The 21,892-nt window shown below is 36.4% G+C and overlaps 1 protein-coding gene across 1 annotated transcript in view; it reads right to left on the reverse strand.

Moving 5' to 3' along the window:
• The window catches only part of LOC122808711 (CD209 antigen-like protein C), a 464,731-nt gene that overhangs the window by 433,878 nt on the left and 8,961 nt on the right, over positions 1–21,892 (reverse strand). Inside the window, exon 2 of the mRNA XM_044079699.1 lies at positions 10,923–11,048. Within this exon, the coding sequence (XP_043935634.1) occupies positions 10,923–11,048 (126 nt within the window). The remainder of the gene's footprint in view (positions 1–10,922; positions 11,049–21,892) is intronic.

Consider the following 21,892-nt stretch of genomic DNA (forward strand, 5'->3'; position numbering starts at 1 on the left):
CTGCGGTAAAATAGCTATGCAGCCAGTAGTGCAATGTCTTTGCAATAGTAATTTGTGGACAGCGACATCATCTGGAGCCATGTATTTTCTTGTTAATGTCCTGAGTCTTGTTAATACATTTGGGTGAACTCAATTTACTCCTGCATGACACTACTGAACTTGTATTTCTTAAAATGAGTACTATTCTTTGGCTCAGAATGTTTCTTCATTATATTTGTATAATTAAAAAAACATGTTTTCTGGTCCTGTTATAGCCATATAAACATAAGACTCCTATCCTCCTGGTACACTGATCTTACGCGTCTATATTATCTTGTCGAAAGATGAAAATATCGAATGGCATAAACATCAAAAATGCCATGCATCAAAACTGTTCTTATGGGGTGCTGCACTTCCCATACCCACCGCTAATTATATATACCAACTCCAAGATTGCACTACAGTGAGGAAAGAGCAGATTTTCTCATCCCCACTGTACCATGATCCCGCAACAACACTTTTGATTTACGGCATTTACGACATTATAGCCATTCCATATTTTCAACATGCGATAAGATGAAGTAGACCCAATCTTACTGCATATAGGATCTGTTTTCACAAGCTCATGGTGAGGGCATTCTCCTTTGGGAAAGGCTGAAATGGAAAGACTGTATGTCATCTCCCACCAATACGTCCATACTTTCATATAAGGAATATAGCACCGATTTTGAATTTTATTCCATCTGCAGATTGTGTTATGGTGATGTACACACATGTATTGTTTAGCCTGAATTGCTGCAATGCTCTCTGCCTAGGCTCTTGGAAGGTAATCAGACACATTTGCAGAAAGTGAAAAATTGCTATTAGGCTACGGCCATAGCTGCAACAGTATTTCCTTACTGCTGGTCTTTCAATAGTTTCTAATCACTGTCAGTATTTAGTATCTTATTACTAACACAGTGCAGACATCTACTACAGATCTTAAAGGTCAGTGCTATGATTATTGACATTCAGAGGCTGATCGGTAAAACTGCGGCCACTGAACAGCTCACACTCTCATTATCATGAGTTGGCGTGGCTCAATCTAATTCATTGGGGTTACTTCCAGTGACTCTAGTTAGTCTCCATGATCTGTGTATGCATTCACTGAAAGATATTTGGCCACCAGATATTTCAAGACTGCACCAGAGGCTCACCTACATTTGTCATTTTCAACTTTTTTAAATATGCTTTAGGGACCTTATTGGGATCAGCTGTTATAACTTTGTAATACTTTTTAAAACATCACAGTCTTAAAGTCTAATAATTTTATAACAAGACATGGACCCCATTACACATTTTGCTTGTGGTATACCACTGCTGCATCCATGCCATTTACTATGGCTAGCTCCTGACTACACTTTCTTTTTTTTTTTAACAAGAAACATCTTTATTAAACTATCATGTGTGACACATAAAATCTTACGTTTATATTAATAAAAATAAATCATAGTTGCACAATCACAGTCGTAAACATTATACTTATAAACCTTCCAACACAACTGTAGCTGCAAACATTAAACATCACTTTTAATATATGCAATCATTGTCAGTCAGCCATTGCATAGCTCAATCAGATCCCTCCTTCATTTAAACATCGTTCCTTCTCTGCATGTAGTGGTCCCACATTTCCCACTTTTTCCTGTGTAATTTAATCCTACCCTTTTCTAAAGAAACCAGTTCCAGTTTTTATCTGTGTTACTATCTTTGTAGACTTTGATTTCCATTTTGTAGTTATTACTTTTTTGGCAGCCATCATAATTAGACTCAGCAAGGCCTTACTATGTCTAGCCAATTCCAACTCTCTATCATAGCTCAAAAAAATAATTTCCATAGTCACTCCAATTTGCTCACCCAACATCTCTGACTGAGCAGTCTACAGGGAATCTTTACAGTCAACCAACTCATTACACTCCCAGAAAATATGTTCCCAGTTACTTTTTTCTTCCCCATCATATCTCCAACATTTGCTGTCTACCTGAGGAAAGATTTCTTGGAGCCTGTTTGGCGTATAAAAATATCTATGAAAACACTTCCAGGCAAAGATCCCAAATGTTCTAGATTTTGTTGCATATTTGGGAGACATACATATATCCCCCATTGTTTCTTTGTTAATTGCTTATCCAATCTGTCTTCCCTATTCTTCCTAACTTCTTCTGATTGATTCTTATAGTTATCATGCAGTATTTTATATGCTGTAATAATTATTCCTTTCTTAACAGCCACTGCTGTTATAGATTCTACTAAGAACTCTACCAGTGCTGGTCTTTCATTTAAGACTCCTCCTATTTCTTTCTCTTTGCCTGTACTCTGATATCAAGTCTTGATATGGAATGCAATTTCTCAACTGCAATCCAAATAAGTTCTTAGCATCTTCCCATTCTTTTACCTTTCCTTGTCTAGTTATTTGTTCCCAAGGCCTTGGTTCCTTTTCCAGTTTTCTCCATCCCCCTCTTGCCTATTGTCTGTATCCCTAATTACAGTCACCCCTATCAGCAGAAGGTTCTTTCTCCATTCTCATAGTGGCTTAGTGCTTAGATTACTTTCTGCAATTTTATGAATGTAGTATTCTGTATGATTATTGTTCTCTTTAAAGGTTCATAGGTTCATAGGTTCATAGATTAGTACTAAGCTAACTTTATCCCTTGTGAGACTCAAACCCTGCACCAAACACCTTAACCATTAGGCCACCCTCCCAACCCTTTGCATCCAAAATCCCAGTCTCTCCCTTTAACTTGAACTTCCTCCCCATTTCTTCATCATCTCTTTCCATTTTGAGTTATTGTTTTCTGCTTGTGATATGTATAGAAGCCTTAACTGTGTTGCTGTGAAATACCCCTTCAAATCAGGTAATCCCAATCTGCCTTATTCTATTGAAAGAATAAGCTTATCCCACTCTATTCCTGCCATCTTCCACTTCCAGATAAAATCTTTAAATCTTTATGAAATACTATCCACAACTTCGCTGATTGATAAAAATATACCTGATCTATATATAAGACTAAAAACCTTTTAACTGCTTTTATCTTACTATTAATATCCATATAACAGAGCTTCTATTTTCTCGATTTTTGTATTATCTTTTGTTTGGTTTTTAGCAACATATGATTAGCTGCCACATCAGTATCATTTTAATCCATACTCCTAAATACTCCATTTTATCATGTCCCCATAAGTATGGATATTGCTGAACCAGTTTGTAGGTGGGTATATAATTTACCGCTATTGCTTTTGTTTTGGCTTCATTCATTTTGTATCCTGAAAAGGTTTGAAATTGTCTCAGTATGTTCCACAGCACTATAATGCCCCTTTATGATTTTGTCAGGTATAAAATAATATCATCTGTAAATGCAGCCAGCTTCTCTTGACTTCCATACCAACTGTGACATCCGGGTATATCCCACCAGACTGCTAAAAATTAAATGATGTCCCTTACTATCCTGGGTCAGTAACTAAGGAGATTCAGTCCTCAGTACTGACTCCAAAGGAACATGCTCTATTTTCTGTGACTGGACTATATACCTCTGTCCAACCAGATGTATTTTCTTATTACACACTTCAGAGCAAAGTGTCCCAGTTTAAGATTTCCCATACACTTATGCTCAAAGTATATTTAAATCTCACACATCCAAGCACTTGTGGGAAAGTCTGACACAGATTTCCAGCTGTGTCTCTTTCCCAAAATATTACAGTAACACTGCCACCAATCATTCATGCTCTTTTAAAGGGGTGCCCAATTATGAAAATTAATTATCAAAATAAATGATAGCTATGACCACAACAGCCAGGCCTTTGAGGTGACCTGGGGAGTATCAAACAGGTAGAAGCACTCTCTAATCTCTAAAGAAAAACACTGGAATCCAGCCACAATGTAAAGTAATGAAAAATGTAATAATAAGCAAAATGATTACAAGACTGCAAATCAGTAACTCGCAATAAACACCAGAATTCAATCACCAGAAATGTAAAATCAAACTGCAGGATAGAAGTATATTATTCTAAGAAAAACTATATCTTAACAACTAAATGTTCCCGATCTAACTAAATAATACTATCCCTGATCTACTCTAAGATATAATAGCAAGGCCAAGGCAAGCTTACAATTTTTTTGGTGAGTTCTCTTTTCTTGGTGCCTACTGACTGCTCAGCACTTGACAAACTGCAGTCTCAACTGTCTAATTTCAAATAGTCAACTGTTTGAAAAAAAATCTTTTTCCGTCAATCAGCTGTTTAAATAATCTCTTAGCAACCAGGAACATTCTAATGACATCATTCACTGTTCAGCTAATTCTCCACAGTTTGTACCTTAGAATGTCCCTCTCAAACATACACAGTTAAAAATGTATCAAAGCAGTGACAGATTCTTTAAACATTCTGTTTAAACAGGGAAATACTCAACATTTTAAAACTTATTTACATTTTCACAATTAGGCATGCTGACATACAATACAAGTTAATCTGAGAATATGTACAAATCTCCTGCCAGACAAGTTAACACAGATGACAGTGTTTTCAGTTTCTTCACACCAACTATATCCTTGAATTTCTGAGTCCCTTATTTACTTCACCAGTAGTTCTAAATATAATGCAAACAACAAAGGGGAGAGAGGACACCCCTCCCTGGTTCCTCTGCTCAACAGAGATTATCACAGAGGACCTCACCCACTTTAATTTTTGCCTCAGATTTCTCATATATTCTCCTAATCAACCTTATATTTTTTTCAGGGAATGCAAATGCTTCCACTGCTCTGCTCATAAAGTACCTGCTTACTCTGTCAAATGCTTTCTCTGCATCAAGACAGAGTTTTTTTTTTTTTTTTTACATTCTGCTTCCATCTGGATCATTGCTGTTTTGTTAATGTTGTCAAATGCTTGCCTGTCCTCCACAAAACCACACTGATTCATAGCTATCAATTTTGACATCACTTTTGCCATTCATTTTGCCATTATAGACATAAACACTTTATAATCATGATTTAGTATTAAAATGGGCCTGTATGAAGCTGGATCTGATGGAGCTTTATCCTCTTTAGGTATTACAGCTACTACCACTTTCTTCCAGGATGTTGGTACTGCTCCTCCTCTTAAAATACTGTTAAACAAAACCTTTCAGATCTTTATCAGTTTTTTTCTTCTAGCTTCTAAACCTCCACAGGAATACCATCTATTCCTGGGGACTTTCCTGTAGATTGGTTATACATCACCATTTTATCTCATCTCCCACTATCCTAACTATTAGTAATTGAGCCTTATCTATCTCTAGTCTGGGTATATTTAATTCTTCCATAAACATTTCCATTTATACCCTATATTGATTTCCATATTTCTGTGGCAACCCCGCAAAGGCCTGCAAGCCAAAAGATACAACATTGATTTCCATATTTCTCTGCTTCATACAGACTTTCATAAAAGTTTCAAAATATTTCCAATATTTCTGCTTGTTATCTTCCTTGTTTTAGGCTCCTTAAGCTTGGTGACAGCCCTTTCTATTTTCTGTTGCCTGAGTCATTGTGCTTAAAGTTTTTGTGCTCTAGGCTTGTTATCAAAAACAGTTGCTTAACAGCAATATTTTTAAACTCATGCATATTATTGAGGTATTCACTTATTTTCTGCTTAGCATTCTGCAGTTGCTCCTCTTCTTGTTCTGTGAGATTCCCCCTATTTTGCAGTACTTTAACACTTGTCAGTCCCTCTAAGTAATTCTTGTTACTTCTTAACCATATCTCCCTTTCTTTCATTCCACCCTATATATAAATTCCACTTTAATTTTATCCCACTCCCTAGCTATATTTCCAGAAGAAATTTCTATCTTCTCTAATAGTGCCTGAATAATTTCCACTGCCCATTCCTTAAATTCCTCTCTTTTCAACAGATAGGTTGCAAAGCGCCACTGTCTCATTTTTATTTCATTATCCGGGGGGTTTATTTTAATTGTTATTGATGCATGATATGCAATAGTTATCAGGTGCATATCAAGACCATCAATTAACTGCACGTGTTCCTGTGAATGTATATTCTGTCTTGCATAGTCCAGTTTTTGTATCTTGGAGAATAGTATGTAATTTCAGTCCGAACTCCTAGTAGTGAATTCACATCTTCCATGCCAAATGTTTTCATAAATATCTTTAAAAATCTATCCTCCTTTGTTAAAATTTTCCTTCTGCCCCCCGCAGACACGTCTTCACTGTTGCAAATCAAATTCCAGTCCCACCTATAAGTAATATTCCTTGGTAAAAACTGATTATTTCTCCCAGAATTTTTTTAAGTTCCATTATAGCAGTTTTCAGTGGAATATAAATACATGCCAGTGTTATCCTTCTCCCTTGCCAGTAGCCCCTTAATACTATAAATCTTCTATTATTGACTTTTATATTTTCTTCCATTACTATTAAAGCACCTCTTGCAATTAATATAAGTACTCCTGTCTTCCTTTGCCCCAGATATTATTCTGAATAACCACCTCGAAAACCTTTCTTTATCAAATTCACATGTTTAGTTCTTTCCAAGTGTATCTCCTGGAGCATAGCTACTTGCACTCTAAATTTTATAATATAACTCACTACTCTTTCTTTTTATATTTTTTAGTGAGCCCATTATCATGTAAACACATTATAATAAGAATCATGTTCCTGAGGGATTATTCTTCCCTGTATTTATGTATAACAGCTTTTTTGTTATAAGTATGGTTCCAGCTTTTGCATTCAATGCATGTACGATTTGGCAGGTTAATATTTTATAGAATTATTTCTTGTCATCTCCATTTTACAGAATTTTTTGTTTTATTGAAAACCCTCAAACAAAAATATACCCCCAATACCTGTGTAAAACCTAATAACTTAATAATAACACATACAACTATGCAGATAATAAGAACAAACATTCTAAAATGATATCCACCCCCACAGGCTAGAGACAGCAAAAAAGAAAGGTCATTCATGCTAAGACACATGACACAGCATATGCATTTAATAAATGCTATTTGATTTTTGTCTTATCTTTATTAGCCCTTCCAGCTAAGAAAACATTTGAAAGATTTCAGTAAAATTTTTCTCCAAGCCATTTCTCTTTGTCTTCTGGTGACATGCAAACCAGACACAAACTGCTAAGGATACTTTGTTTACCAGAAAAAAAAAGTCTAATAATATTCAATATTCTTTTCCATTTACATGTTTTGTAATATACCTTTTGCTGAGTAAATCTGAAGGTTAACCCAATTATTTGCCTATGCAAGCATTAGAAAAAGTACACTAATTTTTCTTTTGCCATGATCTCTCAACTAGGCCCTTCCTTTCTCCTTTTTTTCTCACATTGCAGTGCCTACATCTCTTAAAACTGAACAGGTAAAAAGAGAGAAGAAGGGAGAAAAGGAAATAAAACCAAAAGTACCTGTTTATATTAATATCTCCATTACAATAAAAAAGAATTGAAAAAAAAACTTTACTTCATAGCTTACTAAGAAAATCATGCAACATTTAAATATTACCATTAAGAGAAAAAAATTGTTTTACTTACAGCTGACTTTCTCCCTTCTCCTCCCCTCACCAAAGTAATTCTCCAAAGCTTAATGACATAATGTAGGGCATATGCTTTAGAGTCCCTTACAAATTTAGCAAAGTCCACAAAAATCCAATATTTCCAAATCCTGTTGTTCTGATATGTTTCACAAATATAATTATTGCTTTGTAATCCCACATTTGTTTGTTTGCAGGTAACTGATTTTATTCTCCAAACATTAATAACATGAAGCAGGGAATAAGCTTTAAAGTTCCCCACAAGTTTAACAAAGTCTGAGGAAGTTCAATGTTTTCAGATTTTCCTGTCTGTCATGTCCCACAAATATATTGCTTTATCATCCCAGAGTTGTAGATTTCCAAGTTACTAACTTTTATCCTGTTCATCTCCATCTCCCAAATCCTGCCTCTGTTTCATTTCCAACATGTTCCAGATTCTTCTAGTCAATTCTTATGTTTTCTTCCTTTTCTCAGGAAATTGAAACAGTGGAAAAGATTTCACAGGATCAGTTTCCCTGTAGTCCTTATAACCAAGACAACATAAAGCAGAAGCTCCTTCTGATTCACAGCTCACTCTTTGTTGGACAAACTTTTGTATTCCCTCCTTAGCATGTACTTCATCAAAAAATGATTTTGCCCCTCCAGGAGAAAACACTTTGAAGATGGCTGGTGTACAGCAGTTTGAATGTCATGCCTGCTTTTCGACATTTCCTAAACAATGGAATATATTTACTCCTCTTCTGCCTGGTGTACACTGAGTAATCAGTCTTCACAAACACTCTACTATCCCCTTCTCCACAAACACTCTACTATATCCCACTTTTAGCACATTATCTTTCTGCCACAGTTTTGTCAGAATCAGCTCCTTCTGTCAATAAGACTGCACTTTTACTACTAAATGTCTAGGTTGTTTTTCAGTAACAAGATTTGGAGCATACACACAATGTGCCCATTTCAATTAACAGTTTCTGTTGTGGAATACAAGTCTAGTTACTTATTTGTGCTTTTATGCAATTAATATAATCTTTTCCTTCCACCTTCTCTGGTACAGCATAAAATCTCAGGTTTTCCCTACGTGCGCTGTCTTCTAATTCTATTATTTCTGGAAACATCTCTTCTTGTGCAGTTTCATATTCAGCCAGCCTTTTCCTTCATTTCAGCCCCTGAGTTTTACAGTTCGGCTATCTTATCTGAATATCTGCTTAAACCTTCTTCCATTTTTTTCCAGCTTTTGATTATTTGTGTTCAGATACTCCTTCAGTGTTTATTTTAACCAGGTCTGTGTGCAGCTGCTTTATACTCTCTTGTACATTACTAGAAGTCATGTCTGGAACTTGTAGTGCTTCTTGTTGAACCACTGCAGAACTCCTTTCAGTCTATGCTTCTTTCTCACCTTTTGTAGCTGATTTTCTTCCAGATCCTTTATATTTCTTTTTTCCTGGCATCCAGGCAGTGCACTTACTAGCCAGGCACTGAAATTTACCCAGAAATCTAGGTCCACTGGCCTTCTTTGCTAAGTTTCTGTTTTCAGACTGGGAGAGGCAGAATTAAGCTGTTACTTAAAGCGTAGTCATCTTGGAATTCACTACACTTTCTTTTGATACTCTCTGGGAGCCAAACTCCCTGGTTGCACATGCTGCTAGAAAGAATATTTATTTATTTCATTTCATAGGTTAAGTGAACAGGTACAAGGACTGTTTTCAACTGTGACATGGGCCACATAAGAAACGGCATTAAACATTTATAAAGAGTTGTATGCAAATAGATTTATATAAATATATAGTGATAAACACATAGTCAGAAGTAACAGATCCAGACTTCTTCTTCTTCTTCTTTTTTTTTTCGTTAGGTCGCCACAGCGGATAACAGATCCAGACTAATATAAAAAAAAAAAGAAAACTACCTTGTTGTACACATCAGTATACAATATCACATAAAATGCTGCTATGTATTCTGGTGAAGCATCATATTCTTATATGATTTAAGTCAAGAGCTTGCTTTCTCTTTATTTGACAACAACCACAGAAAGAAAAGTGAGGCAACAGCTTCTTAAGAGATCTATTTCCACATAGTCTCCAGGAAAGGACTTCATCCCGTTATTCACTGAAATAATTATTCTAACTTTGAGGTTGTAACATTTAGTTTTGGGATGTGTCTCAATTTAATTCTGAGGATCTTAACTGTGATCATCAGAAAAGTAGAAATAAAGTATAATTTCTGGAGCAAAGTCTGCAATTGCAGTATTTTGATGAATTTACCCTATGTCTGCGTACAGCAATGTCAAAGCTAGTATAAATAAATAGCTGGGATGTGGCAGGCAAAGCTTGCCATATCAGGGGTACATGGGATACCCTTATAAATGGTTTCTGGTTGTCTTGTTTTAATTGCTTTATAGCTTTACAAATGTAGGGTCTTGCAAAATCAGGTAATGCATTTTTAAGAGAGAATTGCAGGTCATCATGTTAATATTTAGTCAATACAATGCTACTTGCTATTATAGCAGTACTCATAAAACATACATTGGCTACATTTTCCACAGGTGGGGGAATGGAAATAATAGGTCCAAATAGGCATAAGAAATGAAATCACTGCAGTAAACCCGGCAGATGAAATATAAAATTGAAGGAAAATTCACACAAGTATACAATCTAAATAAATGCAATGTGCATCTAAGCTTTGCAACCTCAGTGGATAATCTTCTCAAATCAGTTCATCTTTACTATTTACTTTAGGCCTCCAGGAAAGTTTTCCCTGGCACTTAACTTACCTGCGCCATCCCCATAGTTGACATACTCTCAAAAATGGAATGCAGAAAAATGTATTCTAATGTCATGCTTTAGAATTGTAGAAATAGTTACAATGGTATTTATATAGAAAGTGTATTTATGTTTTGAGCACAGTACAAGATTAAGTGAAGCCGCGGTGGTGCAGCGGTAGTGTCGCCTCACAGCAAGAGGTTCTCCCATTCAATTCTTGGCTGGAGCACCTTCTATGTGGAGTCTGCATGCCCTCCCCATGGTTGAGTGGTGTTGGAAGACATGCGTGAATGGGAGTGCCTTCGTTGAAGGTTGGGCGTTGAGCTGGCAGCTCTGCACCATAAAAATCTACTGCCAATAATTAGCGGACCAGAGTTCCACTGTGTCGACCCCTAACCAGGAAAAGCCAAAAGAAGAAGAACAGCAAGATTAAATGTAATTTAAGGAAATCCTCTAAATCACCAGAATAGTGATTTGCTGTTGGCATTTATATCACCCAAATTATATACTTTTCCTATATATTTTAAGTGTCTTGACTATGCGAACCATACAGTCTCAGTCACCGACTGACCAATTAGTGCTCATGATTGCTCAATGCTCTTTGCCATCATATGCATGAATTTTAATAAATACTCACAGGTTATGGCCAAGGCAATGATAGTGATCAAAAGAAGTAAGCTGATGATGAAGAAGATAAATGCAAGGAGGAACCACAAAGGATTACTGTTGACTTCTTTGCTTTTAACCTTCGTTGGTGCTTGTCCTTTGGGGAAAAAAACATTGTTTAGAAAAATGTTTATTTTTCTTTTAACATAATGCTTGCACAGCATCAATAGATCACAGGCTATTCTCATGCTTAGTTTTGCATCCATCATACAACCCTATAATTTATTTACTCAGCAATAAATTCTTACTTGTAAAGGCTTTAAGCATAAATACACTCTACTACATTAGTACTCTGTAGTTCAATTTGTTGTACTTGCATAAATAACCTGTAGTGTTTTGGGTTCATCTTTCTGTATTTGTCTTTCTGCTTTTATATCTTGCTTGTTCTTTGATATTATACATTTTCAGAACTGCCACACTGCAGTATTAGTCTCCAACCCCAAACATAACCAAAATGTCTAGTTCATTCAGGATGTGAATTTATAGCTTAATTACATGAAAATAATCACCATTTTTATTTTTGGATTATGTAGAATTATTAGGTACCAGTGTTGTTGATGGAGTCACTTTTGCAAAGCATTTTCTTATTATTATAATTCAAAACAAATTTCTTTTCATTCAAGGTTCCTTTATGGATGATTAAGGAAGCACACCTGTCAGGATTTAATAAAGTTTGTAGAATTACAGCAGATTTCTTTCTGTCTGATGCCTGTGGATGTAACTGGCAATACACCAATGCAAATTATACCAAAATGTACCATAAGGGCCTGGGAAATAATAAAATGTGTTAGACAGCTACAAATACTCATTTTAGAAAACTGGATGTAAATAAGAATAATTATGGATAGTAGAATACATATATAAATGAAAAAAAAAATTCTGACTCTACCTTAATTGGACTCTCTCTCAGAGTATCCCATCATGAAGCAGAAATGCAGTCATTTACAGGACACAGTGATCAACCAGAGCCTTAATATAGAGGACTATGTGATGGGCTCTGATCATGACCTTGGTATTATGTTTTCGAGATATGGATGCCAAAAAATGCACCTCAAGAGCAAAGCTTGAGAGGTGAGTCTTGACATCTATGCTGAGAGCACATAATTTAGGGTGGCAGTTGGAGACCCGATCATAATTCTTTGTAGTTCATGAAACGTAATCTTCTCCATATACTAATAGTTACAGTGCTAAGTGTCTGCTGTCTTTCAAGGCCGTAAAGAACTTAGCAAGTGTAGTCAAAAAGACAGCATGACATTTTGTCTTACATTAGGGTAAGAAAGTAAAAAAAGGACAGGGAAGATTGCTAACATGGACATCAGGCAGAAAGAAATCAGTTTTTAATGTTGTTATTTGCTGGCCAGTAAGTCTAGCTCAATACCCAATGTTAACAAGTGAAGTAAGGGTGATTAACATTTGTTAATACTGGGTCTCGTGCTATAGAAGTACTTAACTGGTTTGCCTTTTTCATGATATTGGATTGTAATTGCAGTGTTCCATGCATTACAAAATCTTTCATAACATATGTATCCTTGTTCTAAACAATATTCTGAAGCCATTATTTAAGAACAAATGCAGCTTTATTTTTATATAAGTTCGACAATTCCAATACAATACATTCTCGAAGGCCACTAACATGATCGTATGTACTTTAACGCATAGCAATTTGCACAAATCAAAAATTGCATTTATGAAAAACTGACCATAAACAGTATGCTACACCTTGGTATGATCTCATGTTCAGAGCAAATTCAAAGTAGGAAGCAAATAAGTTGACAAACAACTTCCTGGAAGCAGATGAACTAAATGAAGATTAGAACATTTGTATGTTAATATCAGATCCCTGTGAGTAATATGTAATACACAGAATGTAGTTTAGTGAGTGCGAGCCATTCCAAATATTATACCAGTTTCACAGCAAAAATATTTTGGTGTATCGTTTCTGAATTTTTTCTAACCTTTGTGTATATGTACCTTTGAAGGAACGGATACAAAAACCAGTGAAATACTCAATTTGCAGTTTAACAAGGAATTTTTATAGCAACATTATAAAGTCGGTGTCTGGATGTTAATTAAATAAGAAGGGGCCAAGTAATTACTCTTGTGGACCAACATTACTAATCATGGTGGGCAAGAAGTTGTGTTTCTGCTTCTAACATTGGATATGTTATTCCTGTACCACTTAGCAATCCATGTAATAATGAAATCATCAACTTTCTGTTCTGAAATACTATTTAGACTGTACTTTTTGGAACCATATAAAATGATATTACAAGAGCTAGGTAACTCACATCAACTTCACACCTTTGCTCATGGAATCAACAACAATTGAGTATAAAGTAGACGTAGAAGAAAGAAAGAAAGAAATTCAACACTGAAGCCTGTCCAAAACTGACTTAAAAACAAACAAAAAAACATGTTGATCTATATCAACAGCCATTAAAATGTCTGGTAGAATAATTTTTATAATGGAATATTCAAAGCATTTTCCTATGATACGGGTAAAACGAATTGACATATAGTTACATGGATGACTGGAATTCTCACCTTTATGTAATAGCACTACAATGACCATTTCAAACCACAAGACAGAAATCATCTCCTGAAACAATAATGTCAGACATGATATGAATGAACTCTTAATTTTGCTTAGAGAATGACCACAGAAGCCATCAGGGCCAGCAGCTGATTTTTCATAATTGTATTAATCATACTGGTCCAATTTCTTGGCTATTATGGGCACTCTTGACTTAGATCCTCCATAGAAGTCACATATCTAATTTGGGTAGAACTTATATAACAAAAAAAGCTTCTATACAACTATTCTGCCACTGTCCATTATTAGACTGTTTCCTTCCATGATGAAAGTTATACTGGACATTCCATTTGTAACATTCCTAACATATCCATAAAAGACCTTTCTGTTTTTTTTTTTGTTTGTTTTGTTTTTTGATATACCTGAATAATTTACATTCTTAGGTCTTTTTAGCTGCTTTTACTTAAGTTCTCAATAGAATTTTACTTTTCATATTAGGTAGTTTGTTGGATTATATTAAATACATTAAATAAAGAGTCCAATCCTAATTTGTTTTGAATAGATTAATTCCACTACACTTAACTAGGGTTATTATTTGTATTCCCACTACAAGGGCAGCGTGTATTTCTCAAAGGCAATACACAATTGTGTGCACAGCTCATTGTAAATGGCGCCACCTATACTAAGCTAGAAGATATAACAAACCTGCTAACTGATGAATTCAGCTCCAACTTTACTCCTCCCTCTCCCCCACTCGACCTTCCCTCAGGAAATATCATCAGATATAACTCCCCCCTACTATCACTGGGTAACAGGTCCTTAATGCTCTCTCTAAGACCAAGAACACTGCATCAATGGGCTCAGACAATATCCCAGGATGCCTTCTAAATTGCATAAAACATTACCTATCAGGGCCTCTGGAATTACTATTTAACTGTAGCCTCCAAACAGGCTTTGTGCCTCATGAATGGAGAAAGGCAACAGTCATCCCTCTGCACAAAGTTAGGCCATCTACAGACCCTGGAAACTACAGACCCATAAGCCCCACTAGTCTTGTATGTAAAGTCATGGAAAGAATTATCATGGAGATTATCAATAGAGATATAGTAAATCTCCAGACACTGGACCCAACCCAGTTTGGTTTTGTCAAGGGCAGATCATGCCTACTCAACCTGCTGGACTTTTTTTTAGAAGGTCACCAAAGCAATGGGTGAGGGCAGAATCGTTCACACTGCATATCTTGACCTGGCTAAGGCATTTAACACAACACCCCACCTTGGGCATTGTTGACAAACTCAAAAGGTTAAGTACAAACTCGTATGTCACCCGGTGGATAGCCAACTAGGTCACAGACAGGAACCAGGAAGTTAAGAGTTGAGGAGTCCACCTCTAAAGAAGCCAGTCACAAGTGGAGTCCCTCAGGGATCAGTCCTTGGACTGCTGCTATTTGGGATTTACTTCTCAGAAGTCAAGGTCAATGTCAGTGGTCTCTGGATGACTGAATTTGCAGACAATTGCAAATTAGGAGCTGTCATTGAATCTCACACTGACGCAAATGTTCTCCATTGACTGATACAGGCAAACAATTGGTGCCAGAACCATGTACTAAAATTAAATGCCAACAAATGCATAATAATATCCTTTGGGAAGTCAATCATCCCTGGTAACTATCATATTAACAACACACCCCTTAGAGCTGATGCACTAGTCAGGGACTTAGGGACACACATAGATAGTAATCTAGCCTTTGATCATCATGTGTCTACAGTGGTGAGGAAATCATTCTATGCTGCACAACTTATAAGCAAGGGTATGGTATCTAAGTCCAAGAAAGTCATTGTTTTAATGTATTCGGCATTCATCAGACCTCTCATTGAGTACAATGCCCCCTTTGGTATGTATCTAACTAGGTATATCCAATAAATGGAATGTCCACAGAGGTTCCTTACTAAAAGAATACAGGGCATAAGTAATGTGTCCTTTGCAGACCGCCTCAAAGCCCTGTCCCTGTGTTCGGTCTCCTACAGGCTTTTGAGGGGATATCTATGTCTGGCATACAGGCCATTGTCAGACGCCAATTCTGATGGTCCTCCCGCATATCCAGAAAACAAACTGTACCAGAATTACCAGTTCTAAAGTCTTAAACCTTACCTGTGATATAAATAGGACCTGCTGGAGAGACAGGTAGGTATCCCAGAGACTACCTTGTCTATGGAACAGGCTCCCCACCCATGTGAAGCAGAGTTCCTCCCTAACCCAATTCAAGTGCAACCTGGACAATTGGATGGGAAACCAGAAATTCATCCCTGATTTGGCATCTATATCTGTAATGCAAACAGGTAACCTGTAAATGGTTTGTCTTCCAGGCCCATGCTTACAGTTATCAAGGGTATCAGAACTTGTCAGAGATTTGGGATGCATGACTAGGCTTAAAAAGACCCTTGTGGTCATTAGCCTAGTAAACACCTATGAACCTATGAACTTAAAGATTTCCATAATCTTGCCGTAAAATCATTTCCAGCAGTTACTGATATATTTATGTCATTTTCCCAGTCACTAGCTACAATGCTAGTTTGAATTTATTCTGGACTCAGTTAGCAGGAACCAGTGGTTTCACATACTGCAGACACAAATACAACAGCAAAAAGCATTACTGCCTTTAATGTTAGAAACTGTTTACTGAAGTGTGCTTTCACAGTGCAATCCAAAAACTGTTATATTGTTACTTGGGTTACATGGACTTGGAGATTTTGTAGAAGTGGAGGTTCTTCTCATGTCTACAGTCTTGACAAAATTTTACCAAACCACTGCTATAGTTCTGAATCCTGGTTGTCACATGTAAAAATCATTAGTGCAAAAACCTGATGGGTCACCTGATAAAGAACTTGAGAGTTGAGTACTATCAGTGCATTCTCCCTTTATGCAGACTAGAAAGCACCACTTGAACAGTTGTAACTGACAATGAAATGTTTTGCCTGATGACTTGATCATTTGCCCTCTTGCTGTATATGTTGGTGCATTCTCTCAGGCTAGATATGTGTTGATGTTCAATGTCTGAGGGTATGGAAGTAATCAGTGTACCGGGTCATAGCTATACTGCATTATTTTTTATTCTTTTGGTCCCCATTGGGACACCATTGTCATTGGCCAGGTCTCCAGTGTCTCATATCCATGCCAGGTCTACCAGCTTGTCTCCTAACCCCCACTGACTTACTTAGTATCACTGGGAACAGTCATTTAGCCTAAGGATGTCTTGGGGGATTGGCTATCTCTGCTTTCATCCTGTTTTCTTTTTCCTGTTGCATACCCTACCCACTCCCTGCTCTGATTCAAATGTTCATTGATTCATCAGAGGGTAACTCACCTTCTTGGACCACACCTCCATTAATGGAGTATCATTAGTGAATGCTCTCTCCAACAGGATAGGCATACCCATCCCTCCCTATTGCTCTGTCAGTTTATAGAACTGCTAATCAAACCTGGGTCAACTGGGCCATAGTTAGGGAGTAACTGGCTCTACTGCATTCTTGACATATTTCCATGGTGTTGGTGCCACATAAGTAAATGGTTATGTTAGCTCCAAAATACCAATAACAACTAAACCCTCAGACATTACAACACAAATATACTTGCAATGGACTATATACTCCTGAACAAAATTAATAACAGGAAAAAAGATGAGTTATATGATATTGACAGATGCATTCCTGTATTATCTCCCAAGTTTAAAAATCTGCTGCTTACATGATGAACTAAGAAGAACAAAAAGACTTTTCTGGAATTACACTGAGCACATAAAGTGCAAGCTTCCATTTCAGCAATGTACTGGCATGAATCAGGAATCGCAGTGAGAATAAAACTGGATAACACCAAAGCCAAACTTAATTGTGAGCAACAACACAGACAGGCATACCATTTAAAGCCACAAAGGCAGCTATGATTGGTCAGATTTAACAATTGTCTAATAGACTAAACATTAGAAATAAAAGAAAAATCCCAAAGCTTATTATTCATTTTATTTTCTATTCTAATATATATTTACATAACTTAGATAAATTAATTTTAATATTCAAACCATTATAAATAATTTAAAAAGAAATAGACAATGCTTTTAATAAGAATTTGATTCTTAAACCTATTACTTTAATATCATCAGCTCACACCTACTCTCTACCCTTCTATATGCCTCCCCCATACTCTCCAATTTGAGCAAAACTGAACTTAATAAGCTCTCTCACTGCTGCAACCATATTTCCAGATTTGCCATAGGCTCAAAATATAGGACACATCACTGTCAAAACCTCAGTCTTCTCGGGTGGCTAGAACTGCCTAGCCTACTTCTGTTCAATCAGCTTATAGTATTACAAAATTCTGTATTACTCTGAAAATACTCCTGCACTCAAAAAATATCATAAAGCCATACAGTAATTCAAGGCAACTACGATCATTCATTTAACTGTTGGTCCAAACCCACAAAGCCATTAACTCAGCCGGCAACTCCCTGTTTGCCAACATCGTTGGTAAAACTAGGAATTCACCTCCATCTAACCTTACCCTCGAGCCTTCTTTAAGTCTCTTCAGAAAAGGCCTCAAACAGTATTTTAAAGAGCACTGGCTTTGTCCCTGTACTAACCGTGATTAATCACTACTTATTCAATGCCTTATTTAAATTAATATTGTATGCATCTCTTGCTCATAATAGCTTGTTGCAACCTGTTGTTTTTGTATACTATTACACACTGTGTATATTGTGAGTACCTACTAGAGAGCTTTGTAAATATGTTTGACTCATATCTGTTATGTTCGATCTGTGTTATCTGGAGCTTTTCTCCCTGGTCCTCCGCTGAAAATGGAGATATATCCAGTCGGACTATCCCGGTCAACAAATGTAAAATAAATAAATAATAAATACATTTTGGATTTCTTCATGGGGATATGTTTTTAAAATGCATCTTACTCCTCATAGAAAAGAAATATACATAATTAATAATAACAGCTGTTGGAAATGTAATAGGACTTTTAAAGGAGACTGGTATCATATTTTTTTAATTGTAAAAAAAATTACATATTGGAATGATATTAAATCCTTTTTAGAGCATTGTGGTCTGATAAATGTGTAGTCAGTATATTCTTTATTGTTAACTAATGCACCAGTTCCTGATTGTATTAATTATTGTCAATGCTCTTTGGTTTGGACTCTTTTAGCTATTGCTAGGAAGGTGATAATTAGGAAGTGGAAAAATAATTCTGCTCCAAATTTTAGTGAGTTTCTAAATTTTACTACTATTGCATGCCAGAAAGAATTTAATACAATTTGTATATGATATAAAGGTAAAATAATTAATTATAAGTGTTGGATAAAACTGAACAATTGAAAATGCTATTGGATAAATATTCTTAATGTCAACTAGGAAGTCTGGTTAGGCCCAATTATTTGTTTAGTCTTGATATCGGTATTTCATTATGTTTATATTTTTTTAAAATATTTTATAAAGTTTGTATTGTTATAATAAAAATTGTTTCAGAAAAAATAAATCAAAGAAAAGGACAATACTTTTACATATAGCAGATGAGAAAGAGTACTAAATATAAGTGGCAGTGGCAGATGAGGGAAATGCATATTCTATAATTTAATATAAGTTAATAACATAATTTAACCCCCTTAAAATATACAGGTTAGCATGTGCAAATTCAGAAATGTAGTACAAGATAGTCAATAGTCGACTGATATATACAAATGATAATTTTGCTGACTTAGATGCAAAGATAAGAGCATATATCACACAGAACTGTCAAAGGGGTTAAGTCAGGAGAAAAGCATTAGCTGAGGCAGACATTACTCTCATGATTATACTAAGTTATGCAATGACCCTATAATTTCTCGGAGAGTGACAAAAAAAATAAAAGCAGCGAAGAAAAGAATAATAATAAAATAAAAGTACAGGCTCAAGATAAGAAAATATAATTCAAAACATGGAATATAACAATAAAACAAGCAATAAGAGAGACTTGTTTAGAAAGAATGTAATAAAGATTAAACGTCGCAGTGGTGCAGCAGTAGCATTGTTTCCTTACAGCAAGAGGTTCTCTGGTCTGATTCTTGGCTGGGGTGCCTTCTGTGCGGAGTCTGCATGTCCTCCTTGCGTTCGAGAGGGTTTCTTCTGGGCGCCCCGGTTTCCTCCCATGTTACAAAGACATGCATCTGGAGTGTTTCTCCCCAGGCCTCCACTGAAAATTGGCTTTGTTCCAAGTTACACTTTCCCAGTTAATAAATGTTAAATAAATAAAATAAATAAATAAAGATTGAAGATACTTTGAAGGATGTTGTCTGCCCACAACATGGTTGGTATAATGGTTAAAATGCTTACCTCACAGACAAAGGGTACAGTGTTTGATTCTCACCTTTGTAAGGGAAATTAGCTAGGCTTAAAATAACTCACAAGAGCAGCTAGCCTCATACTTACTTATGAACAACAGTGTGTCCCATGGAAAGGAAAAGCAGGATGCATAACTTTTATAAAAGTGAAATGATTTTATTTGTGGAAAAATAAAAGTAACTTCTAAGAAAAGCAGGCATGTAAAAAAAAGCATTAGAGATACACAAGATATAAAACTGCATATAAAAGGGATTATGTGAGAAAAGTTGAAAAACTCACAGAATACGAGTTAAATGTATTAAAAAAGTAGAATGAACAAGGGGGCCGATTTTGATTTTATATAAGTACACACAGTTTATGACATTGATTCAAGACAAGATGCAAGATGAACGTGGCCTTTTAGAATCAGAAAACAAGGAGGTTTACAGATTCAATAACACCAGAAAACACGGCAAACTATGATATTCAGAGGACTTTAAAACATTAAGCAGTGTTAGGAAGTGCATCAAACAAAATCTGCATTGCCATCAGAATTAAGGCTCCTTCCACTTTCTAGAGTTTGTACTTGGGGTCACAAGATACCCATGTATAAGTTAGAAGAAGTTCTTCAAGTGACATATCTTTAAAGTACAGTAAAATTACATATAGCACAGACTGAAGAAACATTTTATGTATTGTTATGGAAGGATTTTCACTGCTTAGCTATTCTATAACACAAGCTCACAAGCGAGGAGAGTGTGTTTAGCAGATGGAAAGAATACTTTGAGGGGCTGATGAATGAAGAGAATGAGAGAGAGAGTAGGTTGGATGATGTGGGGATAGTGAATCAGGAAATGAAACAGATTAGCAAGGAGGAAGTACGGACAGCTATGAAGAGGATGAAGAATGGAAAGGCTGTTGGTCCAGATGACATACCTGTGGAAGCATGGAGGTGCTTAGGAGAAATGGCAGTGGAATTTGTAACCAGATTGTTTAATGAAATTTTGGAAAGTCAGACGATGCCTGAGGAGTGGAGAAAAAGTGTTTTACTACCTATTTTTAAGAATAAGAGTGATGTGCAGAGCTGTAGTAACTACAGAGGGGTAAAGCTGATCAGTCACAGCTTGAAGTTATGGGAAAGAGTAGTGGAAGCTAGGTTGAGGGGAGGTGATGATTAGTGATCAGCAGCATGGTTTCATGCCAGGAAGGAGCACTACAGATGCGCTGTTTGCTCTGAGTGTGTTGATGGAGAAATATAGAGAAGGTCAGAAGGAGTTGCATTGTGTCTTTGTGGACCTGGAGAAAGCATATGATAGGGAGCCTAAAGAGGAGTTGTGGTATTGTATGAGGAAGTCAGGAGTGGAAGAGAAGTATGTAAGAGTGGTACAGGATATGTACGAGGGTAGTGTGACAGTGGTGAAGTCTGCAGTGGGAGTGACAGATGCGTTTAAGGTGGAGGTGGGATTACATCAAGGATCAGCTCTGTGCCCTTTCTTATTTGCAATGATGATGGACAGTTTGACAGACGAAATCAGACAGGAGGCCCCATGGATTATGATGTTTGCAGATGACATTGTGAACTGTAGTGACAGTACGGGCCAGGCTGAGGAGACCCTGGACAGGTGGAGATATGCTCTAGAGAGGAGAGGAATGAAGGTCAGCAGGACTAAGACAGAATATGTGAGTGTGAATGAGAGGGAGGATAGAGGAATGGTGAGGATGCAGGGAGTAAAGCTGGCGAAGGTGGATGAGTTTAAGTAATTGGGACCAACAGTCCAGAGTAACGGTGAGTGTGGAAGAGAGGTCATTTGCATATATCCCATGTGCCTCTGTTACAGGAGGTTTGGGAGGTCACTCATTGGAAGTTCTAGCTTGGCTGAAGTTTTCATTTAGTTTTACTGATTGGTTTTTCAGTGTGACCTTCTCCCTCTTTGTTTTAACTACCTGTATATCAAATGTGTTTCATGCATGGGATAACAGATCCCTACTCCTTCGGAGACTTCAAAACTCAGAAGACTGTCACTGTCTTGACAATTCATTTAGCAGGGAAAA

This window comes from Protopterus annectens, chromosome 8.part0 (genome assembly GCF_019279795.1).
Source record: "Protopterus annectens isolate FY-2018-M chromosome 8.part0, PAN1.0, whole genome shotgun sequence".
Classification (NCBI taxonomy): Eukaryota; Metazoa; Chordata; order Ceratodontiformes; family Protopteridae; genus Protopterus; species Protopterus annectens.